Genomic DNA, 13386 nt, shown 5'->3' on the forward strand with positions numbered 1-13386 from the left:
AAGCCAAGGCCAAAAAAAATAAAATTTAGTAAAGAATCTCCAAAATTAACTTTAAATTTAAGGCTCAAAATTTAAATTTTTTACTTATAAACATAAGCAAAAGTAAAAAGATGGAGACGATGATCAAGTCTCAACCTTTCTGCAAATGTCCAGTCTGAAAATCCATGCCATTACAGGATCATCCCAGTCTGAACATATATTGTCCGGATATGCCCAAGTATACTGACCTGTTCTTTTCAGCTTAATTATCTAATTGTTTTAAGAAAAACCTATTTATCTAAATATCAAAACATTATTTGTTCACTCATAAGAAAATATTCTACTGGATTGCCTATACCACTTATTTAACCAGTTTTGTTACGTTTAATTCTTGAAATATTTAATTTATCACTGTAATCAATCAAAAACTCCATGACAATAATCTAAATCTACTGGGGGCCTAGGCATGCTTTTAACTAATTCACCTGATCATCAAAATGATTGTTTGCTCCACGCTCAAAAAATGAGTTTTCTGGGAAAAAAAACTCTCTTATGTTGTACTGCCTTCATTTCATATTATAGGATATTTTAGTTATACCTAGATTTGTTAGCATAGATATAAATTTAGAAAATGTTAAAATGTCTCATATTATGAAGTGGACGTAGTACTAAACAGGAGTATTGTCTAGACCACTTGTTCTAAATTGTTGGTTAAGTTTATTTCTCCAAATATTTAATTTATCATTATAATCAATAAGATAATCTTTTGCAAATTATCCACTCAATAATCTAGATCAAACGGGTCTGACCATTACCTGGATAAAACATCCTTTTTAATATTCAATTGTATAAAAGGGAGTACAACGAAATTGTGATGTTCATTTTTACTCTTCTGAACTGGACACCTATCTAGAGTTAACCCTCAACAGCTCAACTAAAAATCTCGAAATTTCATAACACTTGATAGCGTAATCGTAAGGAAACATGTGTGGTGACAAAGTTACAGATACCGAGTACATGATTTCATCCACCATGGTTTATATCTACGTGAGCACATTTTATATAAGAATTTAGTGCCAGAAATTTGCTGTTGGTCTCCGTCCCTTTTATCAGGTTTTAGGGGGGGGGGGGGGGGGGGGGGGGGGGGGGGGGATGCAGCGGTGTGTACTGTATGTGCTGTGGAAATCCTAAAAATAAGTGCTTGCTTACGTGATAGCTATATTTTCTTTAATGTTTCTTGCTGATTCCATATCGTATCAATGAAAACTCAATGGTTAAAATGCCCTGCATGCTTAGGGCATTTTCAACGGTAGATGCGCTCTACCTCAAACCACATCAGCATCAGTAGAAAAAACTCCCCATACAAAGGACAATATTTTAAGCTGGCTCTTCATAACTACATGCTAATTAATTTTCTATTCACATTCTATCTGATCACCGTCTCTCATTAGAGTCAGCACACGTACGAAGCAGATTTTTTGGTTGTCTCATCGTTTTATGCGTCAAAAGTCGTTTTTTGCTGACTCCAGGCAAAACAACCACTTTTCTCTCTCCTACCCCTCTCTCCCACATTAACGAGCATGCAGCAATAGAGACGACAATGAGAGCCTTTGTACGTGCCCTTCTATTGATCTAAAGGCTAATTTCGATAGTTAAGTTCATGCAGTTTGTTCGACTTCATAGCTAAACGGTTATTTTCTATATATATATTATACACTTACTCCATTTGGAGAACATAAATTTGCCTCGAGCTGTATTCATCGTAGTTGCCAAATGTTTAATTAATACACAAATTTGTTTTCCTTCCAAAGTATATTTGACTTTTGATCACTAATATATATTGCCAATATTTACAAAACAGACCTTAATTACTCTTATGTTAAAATAATACCAGACATGTATATTATTAACGTGATCTCAAATAATATCATTGGCCAATAATTACTTTTATATTATATATTATCTACAGCGACCAAATTAACAGAATTCTTAGATATGCATAGCAGAAATGACGGAGAAACATACTGAATTTTGGGCCGTTAGATTAACTACGAGAGTCCTACATTAAGGAACGGGAAAAAAAAGTTCAAACCACACGCACAAGGGTGACAATAGGCTCAAGTTTTTTCTATAAAATTTCAAGGTTGAGTCCAAAATAGTGAGATAAAAATTTATAGTTGTTTGATTTAAGTACAGTCGTAAAAGAACCCAATGGCCCACTGTCCGTTCTACTCACAAGCAAAGAAGTTTGATCTTCTGCCCTCCAATTGGCGCCACACGTGCAGAAGCGCTATCATCTCTTTTGAAATCACATACCAGTTACACACAACGTTAGGGGCGATTGTTTGATTTTTTGATAGAAACATCAAAACGATATATTTGAAAATAAAAAATAATTTATATACTCCTACAAAGAAGAGTGGTGGTGGTGGGTGGTGATGAATCTGCCACCTATCCAACACCGACTCTCTCATATTTATACTCATATAAAGATGAGTAGTTGCACCACCTACCCACCACCAACTTCCTCCTATTTTTTTGGAAGGAAAAATAATTGATATATATATATATATATATCAAACCATTCTTATTAAATACACTTTAATAATATGCTAATAATATTTTAAATAAAATTCCGTTAAAATACGGGGATGATATGCCATAATGAATAAACTTTTATACATGCTAAAAATCAAGGCTGAAAAATAAACTTTGGTGAAAAACTCAAAATGAACTTGAAATTTAAGTGTAAAAGTTTAAATTTTGGCTCATAAGCATAAACATAAGGAAAAAATCAGAGTAAAAATATATTGTATTTATATGCTAATTACACTCTATTTGATTTTTTAAATATACTAGCAAATCGCTGGTGCTTTGCAACGGGATTTTATATTTTAAAATATCATTAAGTGAGAGTAGTTGACATATGCAATCCTTGGTTTTTTCTTGAAAAAGAGAATACAAATAGAATGCATTATAAACTTTAAAAGCCCACAAATCCCATTTTAAAACCCTAATCCTACTCCTACTCTCTCTCTCCCCTCACTCACTCACTCCCTGTTCAGGTGGCGGCGGTGGCAGGGTGGGGTGGCGGCGATGGCCCGGTGGCCGGCGGCGGAGATCCATGTGGTGGCGAGGCGGCGCGGCACGAGGGCGCCCTGTGGGGTGACAACGATGGCGTTGTTGTAGTCGGCAGTCAGTCCTCTCCTAGTTTTTTCTGGGCCCATGCGGTTCTTTTATATATGGTATAGATAATTATATTAGAGTGATTTTAGTAAACACATCCATTATGTGATGGGTAGATAGTCCCAAAATTGACATCTTAGCTAATTATTTTCAAATATGGATCTAACTGATGCCTTCGTAAAGAAAACAATACATGGAGTTCGAACATCATTTAACAATAAACCAAGTCCCACATTTTTACTCGCAAATAAGCCTGCCACTTAGGAGAGTATTATGCAACATATATCCACAACCAACTTTACAATACACAACTTTAAAATATTATCCATACTCAAACTAAATTGTTATTACCAATGGGTAAGAGTAATCCATTGAGCAAGTGAATGGATATATATGAGCTCCCCAAGTAGAAATGGATTATTTTTTAAAGTTGCTCTTCAACCTAATAAATCATCTTTCGAAATCTTAATCAAATTTGATAGTTTTTTTAAATATGAATGCGAGTAAAAATTTTAGTATGAGTTTATACATACTAAAATAGTATGGATAAAATGAGTAAAACATGTAAGTCTTATAATGTGAAACGGAGGGAATATTTTTTTTTGGAAGACTCTTATATGTGGGGAGACACTAAACATATGAATCGTAAGGTTAACAATTAGTTAGAAAATTTTATACGGACGAAGTACGTAACATACGTTACACAAGCTACTCCCAGAATATAGAGACCTTTGAATTATTTTTTTGAGGGATTAAGGACTTATGGGAAAGTTCTAAAACACCGTAACAAAATCAAAGTGCCTACTTTGCCTAGCGTGTTGTGGAATGATAGGGTAGGATGGGAACATTGGTGACAAAATTTAAATCTTACGCATATTAAGCAACTGTAACTGGTGAGGAATAATTATCTTATTTTGTATAACTATTTAACGGTACACACAATAAAATTAACTGCTATAAAGTTCAAATCTATTCCATAAACTTTTATATCTAACTTTTTTTTACAAATAACATCATTTAATAGTTTGAAAAACATGCACATAAAAATCTAGAAAATAAGAATAAACTGGGTAAAGGAAGACAACATTAGAGATGAAGATAATACTCTCCTCCATACATAAATGTATGACGCAATACTCCCTCCAACGTCGTACGAATGAAATGGGAGGGAGTATTACTTAAGAGATAAAAGTAATTTGTATATTCAAAATATATGGAACACATGCACGGCTTTCTTCAAACACGATATTGAGAAAACAGGTAATAAAAAAATATGATCAATAATATTGTAAAATCAAAGTTTGTAAAACACAAAAATGATCTTCTTGATAGATCAGAGGAAAACACAATGTTAGATTATGCCTCAAATATCTAGTCCTGTTACAATACTAGTTCTAATCCCATACACCGCATATAAATATATGCCACTCTTGCATATGTAGTCCCATAGTGGATTTGGTCTTCCGTAATTTTTTCCTCTCGATCACGAAGGGTTTTTCACATTAAATTTTATCTCTTGATCTATTATAGCTAACACATAAAAATTGGATGAAAGGGAGATACCACGGAAACTCTGAGACGTTAGAATTGATGCCAACTTTTCTATAAAAATGTGTGTATCTTACTGTTCGCTTTATCGAATAATGTAAGACGTAAGAGCATCTATAAGAGAATGCAAATATTTTGCTGTTAAAAAGGTTGTATTGGGTTCATCTAAAAAGTATTGGGCATACAAATTAAACACTTCTCCAACAGAAATCTAAAAATAAATAACTTGTATTAGTTACCCATATTTTTCTCTAAATTTAGGATACAATTGAAGTATTTTAGGCATGGGTAAATATTAGGAATGTGTTTGGTAACCTGTTAGAGATATATTTTCTAGTCTAATTTCTAAAATTTGGTTATAGAGATCAATTTTAGACGTCTCTTGGATATGCTCTAAGGGCAGTACCGATGGAAAAAACTGACAAAGTTAACGTAGTATAAGAAACCATTTTTTACAGTAGATGTGTCTTTGAGTAATAATTATTTTCTCTTTCTCCCTCCTAACTAAATATTATTTCACCCATAGTAAGCGTGACACATGCCCCTAGAAAGTAGTTTATTCTCAATGGTGAATTCATAGTTTCTTAGTGTATTCAGTGAAGAGAAGACTTGGTTTCTTTATGAGGAAACCATTTCTGAGTTTTCCCTCTCTTTCTTCATTAATTATATTGTCATGTCATTATTTTGCTTATGTGATAAATTATTTAATAAGGATAGAAACTATCATTAATATACTATTGGGACTGACCTAACTACCACTAACACAAAATCAAGAAATAGTTATATCCACCTCTATTTAGATTATCTAGGTGTATATATACACTTATGACTAATCATAGATTAATTAGGCTCAAAAGATTCATTTTACGATTTCTCACATAACTATGCAATTAGTTTTTTGTTTCATCTATGGCTCCGTTCGGTAAGAGAGGGGAGGGGGTTAGTTATCTGGTGCAGAAAACATAGTAATAGATTAGTATATGATTAATTAATTAATAATTATTAAGAAAATATGAAATAGACTAATATGATTTTTTAAAACAACTTTCCTATAGAATTACATTGTTTTGTAGTTCGGGAAGCGTGTGCGTAGAAAACGAGAGAATAAGATAGCTTATGCCCCTTGCCGAACACGACCTATGTTTAATGCTCTATTTAGATGTCCATAGATTCGATGTGATGTTTTTAGGGGAAATTTTTTGGAAACTAAACATAGCCTATGTTATTTAATGCATACATACATGCACGGCTTATATTACTCCGTTTGTTTCAAAACGTAAGACACAACCACCTTGTATACAAAGATCAAAAAATAGTTAACCATACATTTACTTAGTACAAACCAGTCAATGCATGCTATATATTTACTTTAGTTTATTATTTACCAATACACGTAGCAATGTAATTAATGCACGGCTTATATTTTGAAACGGAGGAGTAAAATGGTTTTGTCTTATGTTTTAGAACGGATGGAGTTTGAGACAGATAAAATAGTTATGCCTTATATTATGGGATGAAAGGGGTATTTATTAGTAATTTCATAATAGTTAAAATTAAGGTTATATATAGAAAAATATTTAAATATACCAAAAGTGCCCTTAGTTTTACATCGGGAATTGCTCGGAGTCGAAACAAAAGTGTGACCGAGGAAGTTTCGCGCTTAGGAAAATGGCGACGGGGGGCGGAGCGGGGGAGCTGCGGTGTCCGGTTAACCGGTGGGAAATGGAGCCACATATAATTTGTTCCTCTCTGATAAGCATGGTGAGTAACAGCAAAGCTGAGTGGGCGACTGGGCGTGTACATTGCCGCAAACACCCTAAAAAAAACAATGGCAATTACACGCCGCCCCATCATCCCAGTACCAGCTCGTCCCCGCAACAGTACAAAGTTCCAAGCCCAAGAAACCCACCCCCCCCCCCCCCCCCCCCCCCCCCCCTGTCGTCCGATCCCCGAGAGACGCGAGGCGAGGCGAGGCGAGGGCGAGAAGGTCCAGCTGCCACTGTGATTTGCTCTGCTTAACGCGGGGAGCGTGAGGTGCATGGCGTGGTGATAGGCCGCGGCTAAGCACCAAAGTTTCGGAAATGGAGCTGCTCACTGCCGCAGCTCCGGGAAGCGGAGGCTACCGAGCAACCGGGCCGAGCCAAGCTGCGCCAGCTACTTTGTTTTACTAGCTCTTCTTGCTGCGGCATCTGCGCTACTTAAGGCTGTAGGCACTACACAACACCAGCGGAAAAGGGGGGTAAAGGTGTGAGGTGAAGGCGAGAAGCTCGTGAGGAGCAGCGGTGTGTGTGTGCGCGCGCGCGTGTGTGTGGAGAGAGGAGGGGGGAGAAGAACTTGTTGCTCCGGGCGTTTCTTGGGCGCGGCCATGGACGCCTACGAGGCGACCAAGGTGGTGTTCTCCCGGATCCAGGCGCTGGACCCTGACCACGCCGCCAAGATCATGGGGCTCCTCCTCATCCAGGATCACGGCGACAAGGAGATGATCCGCCTCGCCTTCGGCCCCGAGGCGCTGCTCCAGAGCGTCATGGCCCAGGCTCGCAAGGAGCTCTCCCTCCTGCCGGCGTCGTCCCCCACCGTGGCCGGCCAGTCGCCGTTCCTGCTCGCGCGGCAGAACTCCGGCCGCGGCGCCGCGCCCTCTCCGTCCCCGCTGTCCGCGTCGTCGCCGTCATCGTGGGCGCAGGCCCAGCCGTTCTCGAGGAGCAATGGTGCCGCGGATGACGTGGTGGGCGCTAGGGAGGAGCTAATCAGTCCGGCGAACAGCGGAGGAGGCGCCGCGGCGAACGCGCCGCCCTTCTTTCCTCGGGGCGGGGACGCTCTCCTGGACGACTTCCAGCTGCAGGAGCAGCTCGCGTTCCTCAACGACGGGGGCGTCAACCCCGGGCACCCTCTCCCGCCGTTCGATGGAGCCGAGTGCCGGAGCCCCGGCCCTGGCGAGAGCAGCGGGATGTTCCCGTACAGCCTCGGCTGGGCGAACGGTGGCCCTGGGCACCGCCGGAGCGCGTCCGTGAACGAGCTGTGCCTCGGCGGTGGCGGCAGCGACGGCTTCGGGTGGAAGCCTTGCCTGTACTACGCGCGCGGGTTCTGCAAGAACGGGAGCAGCTGCAGGTTCGTCCATGGCGACGACGTCGCCGCTCTCACGGGCGCTACCATGGACGCAGCCACCGCCGAGCAACAGCAGTGCCAGGATTTCCTCCTCCGCTCCAAGAGCCAGCGCCTCGGTCCCGCCGCCTTCCCGTTCTCCCCCACTGGCTCCCTTCCCTGCTCGCCGTCTGCCGCCAGCAAGTGCCTCAGCCTCCTGCTTCAGCAACAGCACAACGACAACCAAAGGTACCGCCTTTACAACCTCCATATCCCAACCTCAAAGCTTCCAATGTTCCAACCTTTCTCGATTGCGCGTGTGCAGAGCCGCGGCAGCCGCGCTAATGCTGGGCGGCAGCGACGAGGCACAGAAGTTCATGGGGCGGCCGCGCCTGGACCGCGTCGACTTCGCCAGCATGATGAACCCCGGATCGCGCCAGATTTACCTCACCTTCCCGGCCGACAGCACGTTCCGCGAGGAGGACGTCTCCAACTACTTCAGGTATGTGTCCGGGGTTGGGTTGGTAATGCGGATGTTGCAATGATGCTCCTTTCATGGCGGACTCGCTTGAAGGCGGTCTGATGGGGATGTTTGCTGTTCTTGGCAATGCGCTGCAGCATCTACGGGCCGGTGCACGATGTGCGCATCCCGTACCAGCAGAAGCGCATGTTCGGGTTCGTCACCTTCGTGTACCCAGAGACGGTGAAGCTGATCTTGGCCAAGGGCAACCCGCATTTCATCTGCGACGCCCGCGTGCTCGTCAAGCCCTACAAGGAGAAGGGCAAGGTTCCAGACAAGTACAGGCACGCACGCTTGAGACACGTTCCGGCGTTTCAATTCGGTTTCTTTACACTGCAACTGTATCCGTGCACGCTGTTTTCCTGGTGGCTTACCATTTTTTTTCCCCGTCATTTTGCAGGAAACATCAAGGTGACTTCTCCGGCTGCGCGACCCCAACTGGGCTGGACGCCAGAGATCCATTCGATCTGCATCAGCTCGGTAAAAAGATCCTAATTTTTACTTGCCTCCAACTCTCTGTAGTCTGTAATAAGATGCCTGCTTGATATTGACAGTAGTGCAGTGGAGCAAATTGCTGACTGAAAGTTTGCTACGTGCATTGCCAGGTGCGAGGATGCTGCAGCACTCAAACAGCGCGAACGAGCTGATGCTTCGGAGGAAGCTGGAGGAGCAGCAGCAGGCTGCTGAGCTCCAACAGTCCATTGAGCTCCACAGTCGGCGCATAATGGACCTTCAGCTCCTCGACCTCAAGTCTAGAGCTGCAGCCGCGGCGACAACGGCAATGGTGATGACAGCGCCCACTGCCAATGCCTTCGTTTCGACTCAGCCAGCTGCCACCTCCGTGGTCGAGTCGCCGCCTGATTCTGGTATGCATTACTTCGGTCGGACGGCCTGTCTGCTGCATGTAAAACAAGTGCATCCAGCACCACTGATCCTGGTAATATCTTGATCGAATAGGCGAGCAGCTTAAGGGCACAGGCTACTTCACAGAAGAGAGGAAAATGGTCAACGGGGGAGGTGATAAGGAGGAATCTGCTGGTGAGGGGAGCCTGAATGCTGACAGCGACCAAAGGTGGATCTAACTTAACTACAGTAAACAGACCATCATCACCATTCTGTTTGCCTATTATTCTTGCAGTTAGCTAGCTTTCATGATTTGATACACATACAAGCTAAAAAGGTTTGGCTGCTTCAGTGGCTCATGGCTTCATTTGATATGTGGATATTCTGCAGCCTGGAGCACAATTTGCCGGACAGCCCATTTGCTTCCCCGACTAGGACCTCTGCATCTGCTCACCAAAGTTTCACCAACACTGATACCGGCGTCGTCCCCACAAGTAGCTGCAGTGCATCCCATGTAGGTGTCAACACCGGCCCTAATGCTGGAGGTGGAATCAACCATCTGCGGCCCTCTACTTTGGATATACCTTCCCCAAGAGATTTCTTCTCGGTTTCCCGGTATGTCCATATACTTGAATTCATGGATATCGTGTGATCAATTGCTTGAAATGATTTTGGTGAATGCAACAAGCAGGCTGGCCTCCGATCACGGAGCGATTGGGATGTAAAGTTTCTGCAATGGATGAGTGAATCCCCCAGCCTAATCATAGTAAGCACTTAATCCTTCCTTTATTCCCACTATGCTTCCAAAATAATAAGCCTTTCACCTTCTGATTATTCTGTCTTTTTTCTTTCCCCACTCCTTTTTTTCTATTTGCCTCTGACAGGAACACAAGAAGCAAAGAAAAGCGATAGTGGAATATAGGAGAAAAGGAGTGAAGTGTCAGCATAGTGTTTAGCCCCCTTCTTTATTTCTTTTTTTGTTGCCCTTTTTAGTGGGTAGTTCTATTAAAACCACAAGTGAAGATGCCATTAGCCTTTGACTAGGAAAAAAGCCAGTAGATGCAGACATGCAGTGTTGTGAGATACTTAATATATTTATATATATTATATTATATAAAAGCAATCCAGTTACAATTAGTAGAACTAAAGCAATTACAACTGCCATCAACAATATAGTTGATGCTTACTCAGTTCATCAAAGCTGAGGTTACTTACCCTGAAGTTACTACTAGTCCACAAGGCCAGTAGCGGCTACAAGTCACATGTAACACAAGCGAATCCTGCTAGCTGCAGGGGATGCAGATATCATGGACAAATGCAAATCCCAGAAGAAGCCGGAGAAGGATCACATGGCCATGGCAAGAAGTTGTCTGAAGTTTTCTATTTGTGCTATACTATAAATATCTCTTTTTGCTCCTACTTGGCCATGTTGTTTTGATCAGGAGTCAAGAGAGTGGCAAGATCCCACTCATCATCGCCTCGGTCAGCTGTCGACCAGCGTTATTTGCGCCCCTTAGCAGATGCAGGCCACTTGTACAAAGGACGCCTTTTCTTTGTTCTTTGAACCTCCTTTTGTTTTTCAGGTCTTTTTGCTCAATGAACCTACTGCTTCTTCTGTAGATTAGTACCTGTTAGCGTAGCTGTCTATCTGCTCTTTTCTCTATAGAAAGAAAATGAAAGAAAGTTGTCCCAACTAATTTGTCGCTCTGTAAAAAAAAAAAAGAAGGGCCCCAATGGATGGAATGGAACGAAGGGCTTGTGTTAATTTATTAATCTGCTAATTTCCCCGTGGTTAGTGTTTTACGTTGATGCCAACTTTTTTTGTGGCCCAAACTGGAGCGCCGCAAAATCTTCCAATCAAGCCGACATGCAAGAAGGCATGCACCTTGTAGTAGCAAGGTAGGGTGATCAAGTTGATGATCGCTAGATTCGTCTTGACTTCGCCTATGATACGTAAACGCTGCATCCTTTGTCGGTTTGGGCGTGCGCATCACAGGTTGGGGGGTTATTGTTTGCTCCTTTCGTAAAAAATCAAACGACATATATACAAACAAAATAATTTATAAATAAATTTCTATATACGTACTTTAGCGATCAAAGTCAAAACTAAAAAAAAATCTAAGGTACCCTTTCGTAATCGTGAGTCGTTCGTTATTTTAGATTCCACGGATCTGATTTTCTTATACTACGCTGACAGTAGTGTAGTAGAAGTTTTATAAGGATAAAATTAGAACTAAAATATATAACATTGTAATAAGTTTGTGCATAATATTTCATATTAAAATAGATAAATTGCTAAGTATAACTTATTAAAGTTTTAAATAAAATATTTAATATACTTATGCAAATATTTGGTAAGATTTAAATTTTACTGCACTACTACGTTTCTTGTCGAAGGCACAGTAACAATGCCCAAAAAATAAACTACAGTGCAGGAATCTCAAAATTACTTTAAATTTAAAATTAAAAATTTAAATTTTAGCTTATAAATATAAGTATAGACTAAAAGATTAGATGGTAAATAGTACACTACCTGACGAGTGATGATGACCATGATGCCTCTCATCAAGTCATTATCATCCGTTGCACCGGGAGAGAAAGAAGAACAGCGTTACTACCACCACCAGTACTGCGGTACACCTCCAGAGACTAGTAGGCAGTAGTACTGCTGTAGTACGTGAGGTAGATCAAGCGTGGGCTGGAGGCCCAGGTGTGCGAGGGGGTAAAAAGGTGTTGATGGAGGTGGTGGGCCCAGGGAAAGGGCCCACAGTGGCAGGCTTCGTCACCCCCATGTGGGCGACGCAGGCGATGAGTCCCCAGGCTTTTATCGAGTCCAACGGCGACAGTACGTGTCTTGGCCCATTCGCAGGCCAACATGTCTGTGGCTCTGTGCTACGGAATTACTGGTCCCTGAATAAGATTACCTTTTTATTTTAGCTTGTTCTAAAATAAATGTATTTTTATTAATCATTGTATAAGAGATTGTAAAAGAATAAATATATGTTGGAAATAAGTAAAGTTGGGATTGTATTTGATAAGTAAAGGATATTATAGTATTTTTATTTTCCTATTGATATCATAGTTATTAGTAAAAATGAAGTTAATTTAGGAGAGAGCGACTAGCTCAGTACTACCGAATTGCAGCAGCCGCGTAGAGCTATTCCTCTAGTCGTAGACCACTACTTTGATACTGCTACTACTCCAGTACGCACTCCCTCCGTACCAAAATAAACTATTTTTTTATGTTTTACCTATAGTGTTTGATTCTTCGTCTTATTAAAAAAATTTACGATTAACATTTTTATTTTTATTAGATGATAAATTATGAATATTACTTAACGTGTGACTAATTTTTTTCAATTTCTTAAAAAATTTTCAAATAAAACGGATGGTTAAACACTAGACATGAAAACCAAAGAGTTGGTTTATTGTGGGATATAGGGCGTAGTTCGTAGTAGGGAAAATTTAACTATTTGCCACTTTTACATGGTGAGTGGTAATAGATTTGATGCTCTCCCGTCACTGTAGATGTGAGAAGGATTAAGGGGTTGTGATAAATAGTGACAAGAAATTAAAAGCCTCCGTGGAGCGAGCAACGCGTGCCTTCACAGTTTTCATTGGCTCCTGTAGTTTCTATAGCGATAAGAGAAAACCGTAAGTTGTTCAACAGGACAGATCACACGCACATGTCAGAACTCATTAACCCAAAGAGGCTCGGGGCAAAGGCAATCGTCGCCTACGTAACGAGTCAAAACCCGAAGGCAACACTGGCCGTCAGGCAATGCATGTCACCTACAGCGGACGCCGGCCCGGACGCACAGCACCACTGGTCCATCGCGGACTCGCCCATGAGAATTATATAGGGTATACTCAATCAGGACGTGGGAATACAAGTGTGTGTCTTGTTTGGCTGGTTGGTTATGATAGGCCTATATTTTTTGATTGCATTAAAGATTTTAAATAAGTAGTATAAATAAGAAAAACATATAAAAAAATTTAGTGGTCTCATAAACAATTTAATAGATGTTACCTGCCATTTTAATCTTTTTATAATTTAATTAATATTAATATGACTTAATATATGCTAATCATTCCCTGATTTTATTATTAATTTGGCCAGCTTTGAGCCTGGCCCACCAGAAATGGAACTCGATTGCATTTCTCATGGGCCAAGGCAAGTACTCCATGGGAAATCGTTCTAAGCCTGGATCAACATCTAGGACCCCACTTAA

At 41.2% G+C, this 13386-nt stretch overlaps 1 protein-coding gene across 2 annotated transcripts; it reads left to right on the plus strand.

The window, feature by feature from the left end:
- Positions 1 to 6658: 6658 nt before the first annotated feature.
- Positions 6659 to 10949, plus strand: LOC102717502 (zinc finger CCCH domain-containing protein 22). Of its 2 annotated transcripts, none has more exons than XM_040522497.1 (9): positions 6659 to 8040; positions 8117 to 8293; positions 8410 to 8595; positions 8712 to 8791; positions 8917 to 9177; positions 9269 to 9383; positions 9545 to 9769; positions 9843 to 9920; positions 10039 to 10949. In XM_040522497.1, exons 1-8 carry the CDS (start codon positions 7079 to 7081, stop codon positions 9877 to 9879), a joined length of 2043 nt encoding a protein of 680 aa, XP_040378431.1. In that variant the 5' UTR covers positions 6659 to 7078; the 3' UTR covers positions 9880 to 9920; positions 10039 to 10949. The 2 variants fall into 2 exon arrangements, with proteins under 2 accessions (XP_040378431.1, XP_006650025.1); XM_006649962.3 differs by having other exon boundaries at positions 9846 to 9920.
- The last annotated feature ends 2437 nt before the right edge of the window (positions 10950 to 13386 follow it).

This window comes from Oryza brachyantha, chromosome 3 (genome assembly GCF_000231095.2).
Source record: "Oryza brachyantha chromosome 3, ObraRS2, whole genome shotgun sequence".
Taxonomy (NCBI): Eukaryota; Viridiplantae; Streptophyta; class Magnoliopsida; order Poales; family Poaceae; genus Oryza; species Oryza brachyantha.

Bases quoted from the DNA above. Each gene is read 5' to 3' on its own strand.
- LOC102717502 (XM_040522497.1), top strand. From the start codon at position 7,079: ATGGACGCCTACGAGGCGACCAAGGTGGTGTTCTCCCGGATCCAGGCG. The intron at 8,596-8,711 runs GCACGCACGCTT...GTCATTTTGCAG, and splicing joins AAGGTTCCAGACAAGTACAG to GAAACATCAAGGTGACTTCT. The intron at 9,384-9,544 runs GTGGATCTAACT...GATATTCTGCAG, and splicing joins AATGCTGACAGCGACCAAAG to CCTGGAGCACAATTTGCCGG.